Here is a 21,982-nt window from a genome sequence, read left to right as displayed (position 1 = left end):
TTAAAACTAAAATGTACTCAAGCACATCAAAGTTTTACAAACTATTAGGCTATTTCCCTACTATTATTCACCGCTCAGTTCCCTACCTTAACCTTGTTATGAGTCAAAAACTCTCATCAACCTTGCTAGACCTAGTCTGATGAGAAAAAGCCATCCTCAAACTCATTGCCAACCTTCACACAACGGCCTCTGTTAAAACCTCAAATCAAAAGGGTCTCATCAAATTGCATTTCCTATCTTTCCTAATCTCAACACTACTAGCGATTATCACTGTACTCTATTTCCATGCATAATTTCAATTACAATAAAAATACTAACAAATAATGATCAACCTGCTACAACCATCAATCAACTCCCATAACTATACATAACTGCCACCCCCATTAAATCCTCAGAAATCAACCCTAACTCATTCCCCCTAAAACATCATTCAATTCTCAGAATTCTTAAATTCAATTACAATCTCTACCTCATTATACAATACCATTAACATAACAATCAAAAACTCCATTAAAAATCATAACAACAGTACACCCCAAATTACTACACTTGACCCCCATGTCTCAGGATATTCTTCCATTCCTATAGCTGTAGTATAACCAAATACCACTAATATATCTCCTAAATAAATTAAAAATACTATCAAAACTATAAAAGACCCTCCAAAATATAATACAACCTCACACCCAATTCCTCCACTAACAATTAACACTAATCTACCATAAATAGGAGACGGCTTTGAGGAAAATCCTACAAAACCTAAAACAAAAAGTATACTTAATAAATATGTAATGTATGTCATTATTTTTACATGGAATGTAACCATGAACAATGACATGAAAAATCATCATTGTTTTTCAACTATAAAAACATTAATGATAAACCTCCGCAAAACTCATCCCTTAATTAAAATCGTCAACCACTCCTTTATCGACTTACCTGCACCCTCTAATATTTCCACATGATGAAACTTTGGTTCCCTATTAGGCTCTGCCTAGCTATCCAAATACTTACGGGGCTATTTCTAGCAATACACTACACATCAGACACCGTAACAGCCTTCTCATCTGTCACTCACATTTGTGGAGACATTAATTATGGTTGACTCATTTATTATATACATGCTAATGGCGCCTCAATATTCCTTATCTGTCTCTTTCTTCACATAGACTGAGGGTTGTACTATGTTTCCTACACCTACTTTGAAACATGAAACATGAGTTATTCTTCTCTTAGCTGTAATAGCCACAGCATTAATAGGCTATGTTCTTCCCTGAGGCCAAATATCATTCTGAGAGGCAACCATAATTACAAATCTTCTATCTGCTATCCCCTAAATTGTAACCACCCTCGTCGAATGAATTTGAGGAGGGTTCTCAGTTGACATAGCTACTTTAACACGATTCTTTGCATTTCACTTTGTACTACCATTTATTATCACAGCACTAGTAATAATCACCTTCTTTTCCTCCATGAGACAGGGTCAAACAATCCTTCTGGCCTTATCTCTGACTCAGATAAAATCCCTTTTCACCCATACTGTATTATCAAAGACATCCTTGGGATCCTTCTCCTTATCCTAGTCCTAATAATCCTTGTCTTATTCTCACCAGACCTTCCAGGAGACCCAGATTATTACACATCTGCTAACCCTTTAAACAACCCCTCACATAAAACCAGAATGATACTTTCTATTTACCTATGCCATCCTCCAATCTATTTCTAATAAACTAGGAGGCATATTGGCTTTAGTTTTTTCTATCCTAATTCTTATATTCTTTTCTATACTCCATATATCTAAACAAAGTAGCATGATGTTTCTACCATTGAGACAGTGTATATTCTGAATCCTGGTAGCTGACCTATTTACAGTAACCCATTCATTATTATTGGTCAACTAGCATCAGTCTTATACTTCACCACCATCCTCCTTATTCTACCAACTGCCAGCTTAATTCAAAACAAACTCCTCAAATGAAGAGCCCTAATAGTGTAAATATTACCTTGGTCTTGTAAACAAAAAACGAAGTTATAAACTTCTTAGCAAACACCTTCAACTCCCAAAGCTGATATTTTTTACTTAAACTATTCCTAGTAATTATATGTAGTTGCAAGAAAATGTCAGTCAACAAAATATGTGCAACTTTCAAGCCTGGTTCATGAAGAACTCCTGGGTGTGATCCTGTCATTCTTCTTTCCATCTGATGGCTGGATATTAGTGTCAAGAATGACCTTTGAAGCCAGGTGTTGTAGATGGAAAAGGCTCTATCAGCCTTGTTCCCTATTGGAAGTCTATAAAATTTGTGTGTGGGAGAGGAGAGAGAGAGAGAGAGAGAGAGAGAGAGAGAGAGAGAGAGAGAGAGATTTAAAAAACACATAGGACCTCAAAAAATTACATTCCTAGCCAAGAAAAAGTTTTTTTTTTAATTCACTTCCTGGGTTGGAGTTGTGGCTCAGTGATAGAGTGCTTGCCTAGCATGTGTGAGGCACTCGGTTCAATTCTTAGCACCATATATAAATAAATGAATAAAATAAAGGTCTATCAACATCTAAAAAAAGTTTTTAAAAAGTTCACTTCCAAAGAAATGTGGTGGTAAACACACATTTTTCTTTGGTATTGTGGTTGAATAGATATTATTGATCCCTAAGAACTGATACATAATCATCTTTAATACTAGTTGACCTGATTGAAGAATAAAGGCTTTCAAATATAGAATATTTCTGAATTATCTTTTAATGCTAAACTTGATATCTTTCATCACTAGTTCTTTTTGTTTGACCCATGTTCACATTTCTATGGAAAGATGAAAAATTTCCTTTGTAGTTTTTAATAACAAATATTAGATTGTAGAATTTTCTATCAGAAACTATAATGTTTAGCCAGATGTGAGGGTGCACACCTGTAATCCCAGCAACTTAGAAGACTGAGGCAGGAGGATCACAAGTTAGAGGCCAGCCTGGAAAACTTAGTAAGGCCCTAAGCAACTTAGGAGATCAAAATAAAAAATAAAAAAGGGTTGGGGATGTAGCTCCATGGTCAAGTGCCTCTGGGTTCAATTCCTAGAATTAAAACCAAAACAAAATACCATGAATTTGTTGGGGTGAACTCAATGGCTGTGTATAAGTAGAAAGCTCAAATGAAAAAATGAAAAGAGAAAAATAAATGAGAATGCTTTTTCAATAACTTTTTTTTAGTTAGGACATAACTTGAGTGGATCAAGAGTGATCTTCAGCTGAGCAACAGTGAGAGCTCTAAGTCCTCTCTAGGGGATAGCCTGAAGGGGATCTCCAAATTCTTACTTGATCCTTCCTTTCCTAGACTTCTTGATAGTGTACTGTTAGGGAAGCCAGAGGAATGATCAGGAACAGTGGCTTTGTCACCTCTTTATAATTATTCCGGTCCTATCAGGCTGAACTGGATTTCTCTTTTTCTAGAGAACACTAAACACTAATTTCTTAAAAAAACACATCATGGAAGTTGTAGAAAATGAGACCTTTTCTCTAAAAGAAATGAAAAAAACAGTAATGCTCCCTATAAAAGCAGAAAAAAAATCTTTTCAAATTAAAACCAACTTTGAATTTTAAGTCATAACAAACTGTATTCATTTGTTGTTTAAGATCCAGTCAATTTTTACAAATCAGTAAATCTAGAACTGCATTAAAAGAAACCAAAATAAAAGCACCCTTTAAAACCAGAGCCTATTCTATGAATCAATTTTTCTAACTAAATTGGCACAAACCCATAATATTTTAATATTTTGTTTTGCTAAACACATTGAAAGCATTTTGAAAGTTAGCATCATTTTTTTTTCTCATACACCAGAAGTACAGAACTCCTAGATACATTTTGTACCTGCTGTATATTTTTTATAAAACATGCAAATTGATAATTAAAATACAAATAACTTCTATAGCAATCGTAAGACAAAGACCATGTTTCATATAATATCACTGGAACTCTAAGATAAGGTTACACATAATTGGAATTCTGCAATGAATCATCTATAACTTAACAACAATGGATTTGATTTAGGAGTTTCTAGTTTTACTCCAAGTTCTGCTCCTAATAGCTTGGTTTTGTGCAAGTGACAACTTCCCTGAGCTCATTCAGTTCTGCAAATTGAGGGAAATAGTCTAGACCAGCATTGGCCAATAGAACTTTCTACAATGAAGGGATTGTTCTCTGCTTATGTGGTAGTCGCTAGCCACATATGATGACAGAACACTTGAAATGAGGCTGGTGTGTCAAAGGATATATTTTAAATTTTATTTAATTCTAATTAATTAATTAGCCTCATGTAGCTAATGGCTGCTTATTGGACAACAGAGGGCTACATGCACTCTCACACCATCACTCAGAAAGCTCATGAGTGCCTACAATCCCCCAAGCAACAGGTGAACAGGTGAGGTGAAGGCAAGGACACTGGTCATTATAATGTCTTTGCCCTCAAGGAGGGAGAAAAACTAAATGTTTTTGCTAATACAGATTCGAAAGCACTATGTACTCATAGAAGGGAGAGAAATAACTGGAATTATAATTAATTATAATTATAAATAACTCATTTCTAAGGTTCTCTTTGGCTCTAAAATTGCATGAATTAAACTTAGCAAGTATTTACCATTATCTGTGGTGCTCTTTATTGGCTTTATTTTATAATACAGAGATAGTAGGAACCAAGCTCTTTATTGGCTCTATTTCTTAATATGGAGATAGTAGGAAACAAGTACTAAGTGCACACTCATTTCATTGATTGATTATGTGGATGACTAATTAATTAATTAATTCATTCATTCTTTCAATATTTAGTGAAGTATTGTTTTGTTTTGTTTTAATACCAAGACTTTGCTAGGCACACACAGGAAAAAACAAACAAAACAAAATAAGAATAAATCTGATAATGTCTTAAGGGTGATCTAAAAAGTTCATAGTGAAACAAAGACTTTATTTTTCAGGAAATGGTTACTACCAGGTGCTATGTTCACTTGGGACATATTTAGAATTGATGGTGTTTCAAGTGTTATTTCAACAAGGTAGGGCTAAATTAGGAGTGTTGCTTCATGCTAATAATAAAGAAAGTAGAATAGTTCTGCATATCTGTCTGTTAGGCAGTAGCTAGCAATGAGTAGTGAAATGCATGGCAATGTCACAAGTGTTCTTTAAACTACTTCCAAAGTAGATGAGAAAGCAAAGTATGGTAGTTCATTTATAGAAAATAAATAGAAGCAAAGGCACTAATGAGAACACACATCAAGAGAAAAGGATTAACTCTTGACAGGGTCCATTAAGACTGGTGTGAGTCTAGGAATTATGGCTACAGGGGTTTCCATCAGTGTGGGAAAGAAGGCTTTTTTAGTAGCTCAGGTGCACTAAGGTAACTTCTAACTGGCTATTGACTCCAGTACCCACATTAACATGGGATTGACTATTAGATGAACACCCCTCACCGCCCAAAAGGATGGCCACCATGACAGCTCCAGAGAGGACAGTAAAGGTCAAAACTTCACTTCCTGAGGTGAAGAAGGAGTTGAACACCTGATTGGCAAAGAATGCAGAAGGCAGTCCCAGTTCTCCTGGTAAACAGCACACAGTAATGAACCTGGAGACAGCATTGTCTCCTTTGTCATTCTCTGCTGGGAGACAGCTCATTGTCTCTCTTGACAGGGCTCTTTGCTTAAGCCTCATTTGGATTTTACTTTACTTTCACCTCACTTTCTCTTTACATTTACTTATAATCAAGTTCTCTTGCATGGCTTTCGTTGCCTGACTTTAAATTTTCTTTCATCAGAATGCAGGAACAGAGGTTTGGAGTTTTAGCTCCCTGCTTTTCTGTGAAATGTCCATTAAAAATTACACACATGGGCTGGGCTAGCCTTGCACATGTGAGGCACTGGGTTCAATCCTCAGCACCACAAAAAATTAAATAAATAGAGAAAGTATTCTGTACAGCTACAACTAAAAATGTTTTTAAAAAAACTATGCACAAAAGCCAGGCACAGTGTTGGGTTTGTAATTCAGTGGTAGAGTGCTCACCTCACACTTGGGAGGCCTTGGGTTTCATCCTCAGCTCCACATAAAAATAAATAAATTAATTAATGTATTATGTCCATCTACAACTAAAAACAAAACAAAAAAACCAGCTGTGCTTGGTGGTACACACCTGTAATCCCAGCAGCTTGGGAGGAAGAGACAGGAGGATCAAAGTGAGCCTCAGCAACAGAAAGATGTTAATCAACTCCATGAAACTTCTGTCTTTAAATAAAAAATATACAAAATAGGGCTGGGGATGTGGATCACTGGTTGAGGGTAAATCATGGTTATATTCTGGTTTTAAATGCTAGAGAGGAGCATCTAGATTTTGTTTTGCAGTTTGTAAGACATTTGAGAAGGGAATGAAAAATCATAGTTGTTCATTAAAGGATTGATTTGACAGAAATCAATCTTTTTGCCTTGAGATAGGGAGAGGCTAAATGCAGGGAAAAATTGTAGGAGTAGTTATCACAGGAGGGCAGGTAATCTCTCGAGTTAGGGGATTGGAGAGGAGTGCACTCGAGAGGTTATTGCAAAGCTACAACCAACAGAACCTGGCAACTGAGTGCATATGGTGATGAAATAAGGGAAGAATTTTTTAAAAAAGACTTTAGTATTAAAAGCCTCCCTGATAGATAGGATGGTGGTACTTCAAGAAAATTTAAGAAATGCAGGAGGATAATCAGATTTAGGTTGAAATTAGAAAATATGCTCTTGTAAGGAAGAAACATATTCAAACTACATTTTTGAAAAAAAATAAATAATTTTTAGGCATCTATATCCATCTATTCATCTCTCTCTCTTTCTCTCTCTCTCTCTCTCTCTCTCTCTCTCTCTCTCTCTCTCTCTCTCAAATATATATATATTTGACTTTAACTGATATAAGGAGCACCCTTGCAATTGTTTGGGGCTGATCAGGGGAACAGCTTTATGTTGTGGTCAGTCTCCATCTGTGTGCTTAAATAAAGGCTTGATTCAATTATACATGAGTGATCAAGAAGTCAATCTATGAAACCCCAGGATGATGCTTTAACTATGACACTTGGAGCAGCTACTGAAAGATGCAGAGTCCTTTGTGAATCTGGATAAAAACAGCATAGAACCACTTCTGGAACACTGGCCAATTTCACCTGTACAATCTAGGAACACAGAGCCCATGCTTTTCTAGAGAAATGAGTGAACTTCATCAAAACTAATTCAGGGATCTGGGGAATCACTCAGTGGTAGAGCACTTGACTAGCATGTGGAAGGGCCTGGGTTCCATCCAAGACATCACAGAAATAAGTAAACAAATAATTCTAAAAATGATGTGACCATATTGGGAAGGTTTAATTGGAATAGAGCTGTCTATCTGTTAGAAATATTTGAAAACAAAGAACCAGAATCCACATGAAAACAATGGAATGCATTCTTTAATTGGCCTGGACAGGTATGTAAAATTGATGTCCTGAAAGATTCTTTTCCAAAAACAACTGCAAAAGCCAGATTGGTGATGCTCAGCTATAGTTCCAAAAGTTCAGGAGCTGAGACAGAAGAATGGTGAGTTCAAAGGCAGCCTCATCAATTTAGTGAGGCTTTAAGCAAGGTTGCAAGACCCTGTCTCAAAATCCTCCCTGAGGGTGTGGCTCAGTGGCAAAGCACCCTTGGGTGCAATGCCTGGTCCCCAAGACAATAACAAGTATAAAAATCTGGTTGGAGTGACACATGTCTGGAATAAAGCTACTTGAAAACTTTAATTAATTTATATTTTCTTCCAATTTTACTAATTGGGGGCATAATCAATGCTTATTTTTTCCAATCCCTTGACATGCAGTATTGGGCCATTTATTTGAGATTTTTTCCTAATATAGATATTTCTTGCTGGAAACTTCTCACTTAGAATTACTTTTGCTGTATCCACAGGTTTGAATATCTTGTGTGGCCCTGTTCATTAGTCTGCAGACATTTTACACTTTCATTTTGATTTCTTCAATGACCCATTGGTTGTTGGGGAACACGCCAAAGAATTCCCATGCTTTGTAACTGCCTGGGGGTTCCTCCTGATATGGACATAACCTATGTACATGCTCCTGTGTGCTTCAAATCACCTCATACAATGGGAATAATTCATAGCGGTTTACACAATGCTGTTTAGAAAATAATGACAAGAAAAAGTCTCTACACATTCAGCATAGATACACTCATCTTCAACCATGTTCAATCCAAGGCTGATTGAGTCCAAGGATGCAGACCCTACAGCCTCAGAGCCCAGATGAGAGATGCAGTAGCACAAAAGTGTGAGCAGAGGCAGAAGCAAACAAATAATACGACCAAAGAACCAGGAGAAGCAGCCTTGAGAATTAGAAGCACCGCAGCTATGACATCTGCTTGGTGTCACCTCAGAGAGACCTACACCTCTGGGGCCACTAAGGGCATTTCTGAGAAATAAGTTAGTAAGAATGAAGCTGGTAAAGTTCATTTGATGCCTAGGTTTCAGTAATTCAGGGAGTTGTGTCTCTATTAATTTTTCAATGGATCAGTCCAATGTTTTATCTTACCTCAAAGCAATAAGCTTCATAACTCAGGGGACTGAATAATAGGAAAGGCCTAATTACCTAACATCCTCTATAATTAAACTATTCTTTTCCTTAAGGTTGTATTTATTGAATAAAAAGAAAGAAAGGGAAAAAAAGGCTGGAAATGTGACTCAGCGGTTCACTGTCTCTGGGTTCATCACCTGGTACCAAAAAAAAAAAAAGAAAGAAAAAGTGATTTCTGGTATTTTGATCTTTTACTGAACACAATTTTAAAAATGTGGATTGTAGTGGACATGGTGGCACACACCCAAAGTCCAGCAACTCAGGAGCTGAGGCAGGAGGATTGCAAGTTCAAGGACAGCCTAGGCAAGTTAGTGAGACACTGCCTGAAATTAAAACATGAAAAGGGCTGGGAATGTGGCTCAGTGGTTCAACAACCCTGCGTTCAACTCCCAGTTCCTCCAAAATATGGGGTTTGTGGATGTGGTTCAGTGCGTAACAGGGGTTCCCTTGATGCTTTGACTATATCTCTGTGGCTTTGAAACTTACACATTTTGTTTCTTTTTCCCAAATCTTCTCCCTAACCTTCTCCTTCCTGATCTTCGTTTCCCTGATCTCCTTCCTGATTTCTCTCTAATCTAATTTTCTCTAAACACCTCTTTAAAAACAACCTGTTCCTGCTGATGGGCAGAATCACAATCTTTGGGACAGGAGTCCCCTGTGTTCCTCTTTTGTAAGCAAAGTAATAAACATTCTTTTTTTCTTTTTCTCAAAACTGTGTTCTTGTTATTGAATTGTCATCAGGGTCAAGTACAGAACTTTTGGCATTCAGTGGTATAGTGCCCCTGGGTTCATCTTTGGTATGAAAAATAAATAATTAAGCAAGAAAGCAAGATGAGCATACCTATCCCTAGGCCACTGGCCAGTGGTCCTTTGATAGTTCCCATGCTTCTTCCCTGGTTTTAAAAAGTTTTAAATACTTTCCTATAACCACATGCACTCCAAACAACTGCCATCAGTTTCAGACAACTCAAGAAAACCAACACTGGTTGTGTCCTTGCTAAGTACACTGAAATCCAGTGTACTTACAGGTGAAACTAATGGTGAAAGTTGTCCATCAAATGACACCACTCCAACACAACAGGGCTGGCAGGGTGTTAGGAATTGGGCATCCTGGACCACAACTGCCTGCTAACAAGAGCCTTCACAAAAGACTCATGTAACCACAGCCTTGTGCAAAATCTTAGGGCCTACTAATTTGCTCAGGCTGACTTTGAACTTGCAATCCTCCTGCCTCTGCCTCCCAAGTATTTGAGATTATAGACATGCACCACTGTGTCCTGCTCAAAATTATTTTTTTTTTCTGAGAAGAGACCCATGCAGCAGGTCCCTGTCATCCTGGACCAAGGCCACCCTTGTTACTGAATCCTTGCAGCCAATGATAATGGTTTCAAAGCAACTTATGCAGCCTCTGAAACCCTGTCTTTCTTTGCCTCCTGGATGGTCTGGACTTAACTTGGGGTCCTGCAGTTTCTGTCCCTTCTAAAGTCAGTTTTTGGAGAGCCACTTTATTGTTACTTGGGTGGCAGAAACATCTACCTGTCTCTAGTCCCAAGCACCAAGTCAAAGGTGGCAGCCGAGAGTGACACCTTGCCATTTCAACCCTCTTTCTCAGCTGCCTCAAGAGATGCCTCAAAACAAGAAGGAGTTAAAGACATGTCAAATTTGAAGGCTGGGCTTCAAACATTTCTCATCAAAGAAATCCCATTTATGTCTTAAAAATAATCCTAAGCATGCTTCAACTGCAAACATAAGTGACATGAACGTGTGTAATTTCTGCTACACACTTAAGAAAAAGGCACAGCCCAAACCAACAAACACAAAAAAAGCAACTATATGTGTTTGGTGGTGCACACTTGAAATCCCAGCAACTCAGGTGGCTGAGGCAGGAGGATCACAAGTTCCAGGCCAGCCTTGGCAACATATCCAGGGCTATCTCAAATTTTAAAAGGGACTGGGGACATATATGACTGCAACATACATTGTGTACACCAGAGAAATAAAAAGTTGTGCTGCAATTGTGTACAATGAATCAAAATGAATTCTGCTGTCATATACACTTAATGAGAATAAGTAAATAAACAGGTAGATACTTAAAGATAGTTCTAGTTAGTTGAGGTTTATTATTGAGTCTGTCATTTAACTGAGACAATAGAGAGTGGAGATATGGGGAACGGGAAAGAATGTTTTGGTGATTTGAGTTTTACAATATGATATGGTTTGTCAATTTTCAAAGAATTAGAATAAAATTTTACTGAAGGTAAAATAAATAAATAAATAAATAAATAAATAGGTCAGATAAATAAGTAAATAAATATGGCTGGGGGTGTAGCTCAGGGGACAGCACCCTTGCATTCAATCCCTGGAGCTGCAACACCAACACAGACACCAACAAAGATCCCTTTTGCATTTTCCCATAGGCACTTGTGTCTGACAGGTTGCATGAACGTGTTCAACTTTTTAACTCTGATGCTCCCCAGTTCCTGATTGGCTTTTACTCAAACTCTCACCTTTCATTATGCTACAGAGAATTCCCTTATGGGCTCAAGGGACATAGAAATTGATTATGGTTGATGCAGACTGGGAAATACCCCACTTTAGGAAGAACCAAAAGGCTCCAGGTGACAGCTACCATGGAGACAGGGACAGATGCCTTTGGTCCTATTTCTATCTCTCATGTTCCTAAGAGCCTACTCTTTACTCCTGGTGTTCACTCAGGTCTATCTTTCTTTCCTTCCTTCCTTCCTGTCTCAGTACAGGGGATGAAACCCAGGATCACTAGGCGAGTGCTCTTCCACTGAGCTCCATGCCCAGTCCTTTTCATTTTTTATGTTGAGGCATGGGCTTGCTAAGCTGCCCAGGCTGACCTCAAACTCACAATTCTCCTGTCTCAACCTCCTGAGTTGTTGAAATTAGAGGTGTGGGTCAGTATGCCTGGCTCTTGGTGGTTTTTTGTCTAGGCTCTCTTCCCCTGGTTCTGGCCATGAGAATGCTCTCTGGCTTTCTGTGTCAATTTACTTTTTTGGAGGTTATCTTGTCCAGCAGGTTTATGGGGCTGATTCCAGATGGAGACTCCCTTTTCTTTTCTGGACAATCAAAGAAGGCATCTCCCTCCCTGACCTCAAGGACAGAACTGAGATTGAATGGTTTCTGTTGTCCCTCCTGTAGCTACTTCTCTTCTGACCTGTAAACTCCTTCTAAAACAGATACTTTAATCTTTTCACACCCACCACCCAAGAGACCTGCACGACACCAAAACAAAGCCCCAGGAAGGCACCAAAAACAGCTGCATGTACTTCCCACTACCTTGGTGATTCAGAGTTCCAATGTCCACACACAGCCTCAGTGACCCAGTAACCAGCTCTACTCCCATTATAGCTGTGGCCTAATCCTCTGGATCCAAGTTTGGGAAGATCAGTCATGTCCTCAGGGGTTCCTCTCTCCCTCCCTGTGTGGGCACATGAACTGGTATGTTAGGAAACATAAAACCCAAGTGACAGTTAATACACTGAGTAACTCTGACATATGTGTGTAAATTCAATGTGGTCACATGGGCATGGTGGTGCATGCCTATAATCCCAGTAACTCAGGAGACTGAGACAAGAGGATGCCAGGTTCAAGGCCAGCCTTGGCAATTGAGTGAGGTCCTGTCTCTAAGAAAAAAATAAGAGGAGTTGGAGATGGAGATCAGTGTTAAAGTGTCCCAAGGTTCAATCTCCAGTACTGACAAAAATCATTTGTGTGTGTGTGTGTGTGTGTGTGTGTGTGTGTGTGTGTGTGTGTATATATATATATATATATATATATAGAGAGAGAGAGAGAGAGAGAGAGAGAAAGGCATGGCCAAAGAAATCCCATGAATTATGCATTCTGTTGTTTTTCCCTAAGACCAAAAACAGATTTAACCCTTTTCTGTTTCACACTCAGGACTATAAATGTCAAATACTAATAAAAATCAATCAGTAATATAGAGTGAACAATTAATGTGTCCTTGATTGAGACCCTACTCTTCACTTATTCCCTTTCAGGTATGGACATTTGATTAAATTAGTTAATTTGGAAAAAAAAAGAAGTTCAATGAGATTAAGTGGGTGGAGATTCAACTATTTAACCATATCACACTAATTGGAGCTAGGAGTTGAAAAGAGGAGGTGGGATTAGAAAGACCCCATAAAAGCTTCAAGGAGCCATAGAAACACAGAAGCCTAGAGCCCTGTGTCACTGTCTGGCACTGCTAGGATTCAGAACTCCCTGCCAATCATCCAGCTCTGGTAAGTTACCAAACACCACAGAGTCCCCGTTCAGGCTGCCTGGTGGCATACACCTTTAGTCTCAGCTACTTGGGAGGCTGAGGCAGAAGGATTGCTTGAGCCCATGAGTTCAAGATCAGTTTGGGCAACTGAACTCAAAACAGAACCTCTATGGGGGTCTACTCTCAGCCAGTCTTACCCAGTGACCTACAGCCTAGGAGATGTAGCACATGTCTGTAAACCCAGCAACTCCGGAGGCTGAAGCAGGAGAAGCACAATTTTAAGGCAAGTCTCAGCAATTAAGCAAAATCCTGTCTCAAAATAAAAAAAATAAAAGGAGCTGGAGATGTAGCTTGGTGTTAGAGCACCACTGGGTTTAGTCTCCAGTACCAAAAAAAGAAACAAAAAATGGTGACACGTAGTTTGTGATAGCAAAGAGAATATCATATTCTCGCTCTCCAAAGGACCAGATGTCTGAATTTTGTGTCTCTAAATGCAGCTTTGCCTTCATCCCAATAATTTTGATTTCTGCTTTGGTTTAGGTCATATTAAATTTCTTTCCTTCTGGTTTTCTTTTTTATTTTAAATGAATTTCCACCTATTTATCAACTTTAATTTCAAAATACTTCTCCCTTTGCATCTTCATGGTAACTTTGATAACAGTTAGAGAAACAGACTCAAAAAAGTAGATTGGACTCAGAGAAATGGCTACTGCAGTTTTCCAAACATAATTGTCCTTTCTTCTCTCTGGGTTTGGTACTCTTAAGACAAGTCTCTTCTTAAATAATTCGACAAATCTTCAATGGTTGCTGGACTAGAGCAGGCATTTCAGTAAATATCTGTTGAATGAATGAAGAGTAAGGAAACCCTTATTCAGACCAAAGCACTAATGTTCTTATTTAACATTCAGCCACTCAGTATCTGAAAGTTTCTTAACACTCTCATGCTTGGGCTTAGTTGCCTTCACTTAGAATGTTTTTTTTTTTCTTATTTTTTGTTTTGTTTGTTTTTATTTTGTCTCTGGGTGCCACAGTCTGGCTAGGCACAAAATCACGAGCCACTCACAGCCTTGTAGATTCAAACAGCAATTCTTTATTCCCAAACTCACACCGGCACTCTACACGCATGTTCTGGGCAAAATCCACACTCTCCACTGGGCTTTGAATCCCAAAAACTCTCTGAATCCCGTGAGAACTCAACAGGAACTCAAGGCACCTGAGGCAGCAGGATATGCCCTATTCCCAGCAGGAATCACCTTAAACCTGGAACCACCCTAAACTGGGATCGCCCTATACCCCGATCTGCCCTAAATCCTGATTCACCCTAAACCCGGATCTGCCCTGGTCCTTGAGCAAGGTCACCTTTCATGTAAAGTCACTGCAAATGACCTGGGTCCACAATGGAGAGTCCTTCCACTAAGCAACATGGGGTAGGCTGACAAAGAAATTACCATGCATCATTCCTACTTGGCAATGGCTCTCAGCATCTCCCCCCTTCTGATTAATTAAACAACAAGCAATGTGGTTTAAGGACCGTGCCTGGTAGGTTGCCCAATTCAACATATGGTTTTTACCCGTCATCGGATAAACTGACCTCTAGGCATCAGCCTCCTGTCTTAGGTTGATACCACTGCAATTGGATCATACCTGTCACTGACTACCAGTCCAGCATACAGCCATACTTGTGGATAGGGCTATGCACCAGTGGGGGGGTGAGGTTCGTTGCCTCACCTTTGTTGGCCTCCAAATTTGGCCTTGGTGCCAGTGGGGGGATAAGGTTCTTTGCCTCACCTCTGTTGGCCCCCAAATTTTAGACCATTAGTAGCAGAAGGGAGGAGGTTACAGAAATGCCATGACACCAAGCCAATTGACGGCTCCTTAGGAAAAATTGCATCACTGGTGACACCATCAGCAAAGATATGCCAGCACTACCATAATTTGCTGCACCAAAGGATAGTTCACAATGCATACAAGTGATACATAGTCCAGGCAAGTTCTGCAAGCAGTTCAAAGTGGAGGAGTCTATCAATATGTCCGTTTCCTCCCAAAGTAAGTCAACTCCCTGATTGAGCATTACTTATTGAGTTATATTCATTGATGCATCAGTTTATACAATTTACTGTGATAGCTATCATAGAAGCTGTAGTTTGGTTTTATCTTTGTCTTCACCAGCACTGGGATGAAGATAGGAATTCTGGCAATGATGCTAAAGAGACATTATCCTGAAAAGAATTATTAAATATAATGAAAAGGAATGGTGAAAGTGAACAAACAGATCTGTTAACCTCCTTTAAAAACAATCCTTAACAGCTGTTTATCTAATTTAAATTAAACCATTTATATCAGGTGAATAAAAAAAAATTTGGATCCATTTTTTCATGAGCGCTCCTCATATATGAAATATGGACATACGCACATACAGACATACAACACAAAACAGAAGTGTGCACACATAACGTACATCACATAAGACAATAGTAAAGGCCTTGTAGCTTTACCTAGGTGAAATCTCCATTGCAATGTTTAAAAACTCCACAGTCAAAAAATAAAACTGATCAGAAAAACCTTAACCTAGGTTTGTATGAGCTCAACAAATAAAATAGAAGTTTATGATGTGGGAAAAGGAAATAATAAAATAGATATTGAAAAAAGCATCCTGGTTAATCACTGTCAGAGATGTAAGAATAGCCAAGCTGGAGCTCTGGATATCAGCTGTTATGGATTTGAGTCAAATCATCTTCTTTTTGGTCTGTAGAAATTGTTTTGGTAAGTCTCTGTGGAATTCAAATCGGCTGCTGTTCTCCCTGTGGAAACACACAAACAGAACCCCGACTCCAGACAATCACTGGGTCAGGACTTTTCCATTGTCCTGTTAGAATATCTTCCCAAAGTACCTTAGGCTTATGTACATTTTTTGGATACATATGTCTTTCTACATCACTAAGCCCTAATAAATCCAAATTTAAAAAGTTTAGAGTAAAAAGGGTGATTTTAAGTTTATCTTTGGGGGATATATACCCCTTTCCAATTCCTCTTTTTGTTTTAATAAGTACATTTTAATCTTTTATTTTATCTAATATTTGACTTTAAATTTCTCTCTTTTACTTTTTTCTATCTTGAATGCCTGTATCTAATAGTTGTCTTAGCTTTTTGTATTTTTTATCTGAAATACCTTTATTTGACATTTTTAACCATTTTTATCTTGTTTCTATCTTCTAGTTTTCTTTTAAGGTTTGTACATACACACTTAGTTGGTTTTTTTCCTCCTATTTTTTTTTTGTTTCCTATTTTGTGGGTTTAAAAATCTTGTCTTCCTACATCTTTTTTATCTTCCTTCTGTCTTAATGTGTTCCACTTCAAATTTTTAATCTTCTTTATCTAAATATCTTTTATCCTATTATCTTCCCATTTTTATAGTTTCTTTTAAGTAATCTTTTTAAGATTAACCAGGCTTCAAAAGATGCAATCTTTCCTCCATCATGAAGGCATCTTAACCATCTTCAATTTAACCTTTTAAAGCCTTTCAATTATCATCTATACTGTACTTTTAAATGTACTTTTTCACCACCTACAGCTTCACTCTTTTAAAGGAGGCTTAGATTCTGTTTAAATAGCTTTAATGTTAGTTTACATGACTGCCCTTCAACCAAAGGCCTTTTTTTAACTTCATTAAGAAGTTTTGTCTCAATCTGCCATGTACAAATATATTTTTCTTCTTTCTTCCTTTCTCAAGCTTTAAAAGTAAGTCTAGTTTCCTCAAAATCTTTTTAAATGGCATTTTACAACTTTTTACTTTACCACAAAGAGATTATTTCATCTAGAAACATTTCTTTTTTTTAACTATGCCTTATTAAAATATATTTCCACATCTTGAACTAACCAATCACACCTACCCAACTTGTTCCTGCCAGTGTTAAGAGTTGTTTGATTTTCCCGTGGTGTGTGATTATTTGTTGTATGACATTGTAACACATAGAGTATCTTCCAAAACCTACAAAATCTCACTGAACAAAGGACCAGGACTCACTCTTTGGGACAGCTGCATTGGAAACGGTTGTGAGTCCAGGCTCGCGCTTGCAATAAAGAATCTTGTGTGACTGTATCAGATTCAGCTTCTGGAGGTCTATTGGGGTCCCATGAATCTGGAATTACACTTCCATGACACATCAGTAGTTGACTCCGGTTCTAGAGTCTACAGTTCTGGGGTTAGAAATGCCCAACGATATTGTATCCACCATTATAGTGTCACGCAGAATAATTCACAGCTTACAGTTTCTTGGTGCTCCAGCTGTTCAGCCCTCTCTCCCACCCAAACCTGGCAACCACTGGGCTTTATCCTGTGCCCCTGGTTTTCTGTCTTCAGGAATGTCTAAAGTACACCGCCCTCAGTTGGCTTCCCTCCCTGGTGACTGCACTTCAGGTCCCCTGCGTCTTTTCACAGCTGTGTGGACCACTGTGTGTGTCTCCATTCCCCAATTGCAGGACATCTTGTGTCACTGAACAGAACAGCTGGGGTCCCCACCCGACCCCCGGGGCAGCTTCACTCATGTGGTGAATACCTGGAGCTCTAGGGCTGGAACATGGACTAAGGATGTTTTCCAGTTGTTTACTGGACAATCTCACCTGATAGATGGAGCTGCCCCTTGAAGGGCAGGGACTGTGTCTCCATCTCCCTTGGAGCTGAGCATGGAACTTGAGGCTATGATCACTACATATGTGCATGTTTGAGAGTGTGTGTTTGTGTGTGTGTGTGTGTGTGGATTTGTATGTATGTGCAAGTGTGTGTGTGTGTATGAAAGTCCAGCAATCCTAAGGGGCCCATGTGGGCAACCTTCATCGGTTTTTGTACATTCTTTGCCCACATAATGCACAACCATATTCTCCCTGTAAAAGGTTCAGTAATGCAGACACCTTCCCAGGCCTTGCCCTTCATCCTGTTTCCAAGCATGGGTATCTCTTGGCTTCTCAATGTCTTCTCCTTGTTTTTAGCTCTATCTCTCTTAAATCTTGTTTCATCTTCTCTCATAGATCATTTTTGCCAATTTAGAAACAATTTTCCATTGAAAACAAGAAAGAAAATAAAAAGAAAGAAAAACCTTTCTCACTCTTCAAACCTCACCCCACCCAGCCAGGATTCATTTCTGCCTAGGGGACCTTCTTAGAATTCCCTTCTCTCTCTCTGAATCTCCCATATATTTTTTGTGGGGTGGGTGGATACTTGGGATTTAATCCAGGGGCACTTAACCACTGAGCCATGTCCCCAGCCCTTTTTATGTTTTATTTTGAGACAGGGTCTCACTAAATGGCTGAGGCTGATTTTGAACAGGTGGTCCTCCTGCCTCAGTCTCCTGTAGCTGGGGTTAACAGCATGCACCATCATACCTGGCAGACAAATATTTTTCCTTGTGTCAATTGAGATGATAATTTTTTGCTTTATTCCATTCAGGGTTAATCAATAAAATTGTTATTCAAATATAAAAGGAGATTTGCTTTCCAGGTTTATTCCAAAGGTTAAACCAATCTTGGATTCCTGATGAATTTTCAATCCTAACCAATCTTTCTTGGTCTTGGTCCATATACTGCCAGAGGCAATTTCTTTCTTTCCCTCCCTTCCTTCCTTCCTTCCTTCCTTCCTTCCTTCCTTCCTTCCTTCCTTCCTTCCCTCCTTTCTTCCTTCCTTCCTTCCTTTCTCCTCCCCTACCCTCCATTTCTTTATTTTTTCCTCCTTTTTTTCCTTTCTTTTCCTCCCCCTCTTTTCCTTTCTATCTTCTTTCCCTCTCTCCCTCTCTCTCTCCCTCCTTTTCTTCCTTCCTTCCTTTTCCCCCCTGTATGAGGGATTGAACTCAGGAGTTCTCTGTCACCAAGCTACATCTCTGCCCTTTTTATCATTTCTTTTTTTATTCTGAGACAGGTTCTCACTAAGCTGCTGAGGCTAGCCTGGATCTTGCCATCTCCTGGCAGCTTCTCTGAGTTGCTGGGGTTACAGGGGTGAGTCACCTTGCCTGACTGTCAGAGGCAAATTTAACCAGACCTCAAAGTCAAAAAAAAAAATGTCAACTTGACTTAAGAGGTTCTGCTAACACCAGAAACCTGCACTGGGACACCCAGGCCTGTCTCAAGGCTGGCAGGCTCCCAGCAAGAAATCCAAATGTGAATCTGAAGATTCTTGTGGAATCTGTAATGCCCCCTAACTCACCACTTTCCCTAGAACTAACACAAGTGAAAGATTTAATGCTTGAACCTCAGCTTTCTTCTTCAGTGATAAATAAAACTAGTTCCAGAGATTTTCTCTTCCTCTGGAGAGAGCCTGCACTCTGCCTTGAGTGAGTATTCCTTGCTTTACCCCAAAGGCATATTCCTTGAGATTGCACCACTCTCCCTAGAATTTGTATCTACTTTACCAAATAAATCTCTTTCTGTGGCTTAGGGGAAAAAAAACAGTGCCAGAGCCAAGTGTAGCTGCAGATACCTATAACACTGGCCACATCGGAGGCTGGGGAAGGAGGACTGCAAATTCAAGGCTGACCTAACCAATTTATCATGGCCCTTAGCAATTTGGCCAGAACTTGTCTCAAAATAAAAGAAAGAACTGGGGAGGTAGTTAAGTGGTAAAGCATCACTGGGTTCCATCACCAGCATTTAAAAAGGGTGGGGAGAAGGAAGATGGCAGGCCAGAGGAAGGCAGCATTCTGTGTCAGTCCATGATCCAGATCATCTCACCTCATTGGAATACTACATTTCAGAGAGTGTTTGAGGACTCCTAAACAGCTGCTTTTCACAGAAATCACCAGGGCTGTGACCGCACAAAGGGCTCCAGGCCTCAGCATTGGAGCAGGAATGAATAAAAAAAGAAGTGGCCTATATACACAATGAAACTTTTCTCAGCAATAAAAGAGAATAAAATTATGGCATTTGCAGGTAAATGGATGGCATTGGAAAAGATAATGCTAAGTGAAGTTAGCCAATCTCCAAAAAACAAATGCTATTCTAATGTTTTCTCTGATATAAGGTGACTTACTTATAGTGGAGTAGGGAGGGGCAGCTTGGGAGGAACAGATGAACTCTAGATAGGGAAGAGGGGTGGGAGGGGAAGGAAAGGGGAAGGGGATTAGCAAGGATGGTGGAATGAGATGGACTTCATTATCCAAAGTACATGTATAAAGACATGAATGGGCATGAACATATTTTATATATAACCAGAGATATGAAAAAATGTGCTCTATATGTGTAATAAGAATTGTCATGCATTGTACTGTCATTTATTTTTTAAAAATCAAGTAAAATAAAAGAAGAAAAAATAGTTGGGGGCTGGGGAGGCAGAGCTAAACTAAAAAATTCTGTTTTCAAATGCCAGTACCATAAGTAAGTAAATAAATAAATCTAGTTATCATAGAGTTTTTAAAAGTAATTACTATCATATAATATATATTAAAAACAGTTTTTGCCAGGTGCTGTGTCTTATGCCTATAATCCCATCAATTTGGCAGGCTGAGGCAAGAGGATCACAAAAAGATTATCATTACCTCAAGTAATTTATCAAGGCTCTCAGCCACTTAGTGAGACCCTGTCTCAAAATAAAAAATGAAAAGGGCTAGGGATGTAGCTCAGTGGTAAAGCTGACCTGGGTTCAAACTCCAGTACCAAAAATAAATAAGTAAACAATGGTTTGTGTGGGTCTTGGTGGCAAATGCCTATAATCCCAGCTACAGAGGCTAGGGCAGGAAAATCACAAGTTCAAAGCCAGCCTCAAAAAAGTGAGACACTAAGCAACTCAGAGAGACCCTGTCTCTAAATAAAATACAAAATGGTCTGGAAATGGGGCTCAGTGGCTTAGTGTCCCTGAGTTTAATCCTCAGTAGCCCCACCCATGCAAAAAAGAAAAAAAAGGTCAGTTTGGGCAACTCAGTGAGATCTTGTCTCAAAATAAAAACTGAGAAGAGCTGGGGATGTGACTTGGTGCTTGAACACCCTGAGGTTCAGTCCCTGGTAGTGCAAACAACCAGTCAGAACCAAACAAAGATGAAACCAATTTCTTCTTATATTGTATTTTATGAAGTTGTTATTAAAAGCTCAAACATAAGTGAATATGTGAGAGAAGGCTTGAGACTCTCAGGAGCAATTATCATAGACCTTTCTCACTGTTTTATTACTTAGAGCCAGTACCGCTGGTTGGGGAGAGTTTTTTCTTTCTTTCTTTCTTTTTGCTAAAATGTTTCATATTCAATGTACCTGAGCATGCCTCCTGCTTGCCCTGCTTCCAGAATGTTCTCATCCAAAATCTTCAATCTCCCCTAACGAGGGCAGAACCTGTGAGGGAGATCTAGATGAGTTGCACAGGGGAAGCCACCGTGATCTCAGCATCTGGGGACATGGCACCCTGTGTGTGAAGATGAGTCCACTGTGGAAAGACATTGGTCTTCAAAAGCAGGCTGGGAAGGGGAAGGAGGGAAGGGAGGGGGCCAGGGGGTAGGAATGATGGTGGAATGAGTCAGACATCATTACCCCAAGTATGTGTATAAGACATGAATCATGTGAAAATACTCTGTGTACAATCAGTGTCTTGAAAAATTGCACTCTATTTGTGTAATATGAAATGACTGCCATTGTGTATAACAAAATAGAATAAAAAATGATAAATAAATGAACTAGGAATTTCCTCAGTATTTTAAAAAAATTGTTCATAACATTAGCTTATTTAGAGTGTCTGCTGGGATTACGAGAGTCTGTACCTCAAGGTACAATTGACTGAGATTTCTTTTTGACTACACTCAGGTTAAGTATGTACAACTGCCTGAAATGCTATAAAATCAATTTAAAAAACAAACAGAAAAAGGCAGATCCAGTGGAAAACAGCAGGAGCAGCAGAGGCTGTGGCTCTGCAGAGGAAAATAAATTCTTAAAAGGTATTTGCAGCAGGAGCTTAGTGCCACCTGGCAGGACACAGCTGTGGCTACGCCTCTGGTGGACACAGTGGGCTGGCACTGTGAAGGTCCACACGGGTTACCTGGGGACTGGGGTGCACTAGAGATTCCCAGAACTGGCAGTAAAGTGGATGCCAGCCCCAGAGGCTGACTGGAGCACCCAGGTATTTTCTGTAGTTCACTCAGGACATAAATTGTGACCCATACC

General features: G+C 39.2%; 1 protein-coding gene across 1 annotated transcript in view; it reads left to right on the top strand.

The window, feature by feature from the left end:
• The first annotated feature begins 4,305 nt into the window (after positions 1-4,305).
• The window catches only part of LOC143404281 (PRAME family member 12-like), a 29,260-nt gene continuing 11,583 nt past the window's right edge, over positions 4,306-21,982 (top strand). The window contains exon 1 of the mRNA XM_076862510.1: positions 4,306-4,403. Coding sequence (XP_076718625.1) covers positions 4,306-4,403 — 98 coding nt within the window. The remainder of the gene's footprint in view (positions 4,404-21,982) is intronic.

Source organism: Callospermophilus lateralis, chromosome 7, assembly GCF_048772815.1.
Source record: "Callospermophilus lateralis isolate mCalLat2 chromosome 7, mCalLat2.hap1, whole genome shotgun sequence".
NCBI classification, from domain to species: Eukaryota; Metazoa; Chordata; class Mammalia; order Rodentia; family Sciuridae; genus Callospermophilus; species Callospermophilus lateralis.
The sequence above is the reverse complement of the archived record's forward strand: the minus strand, read 5'-3'. Positions and strand labels throughout refer to the sequence as shown.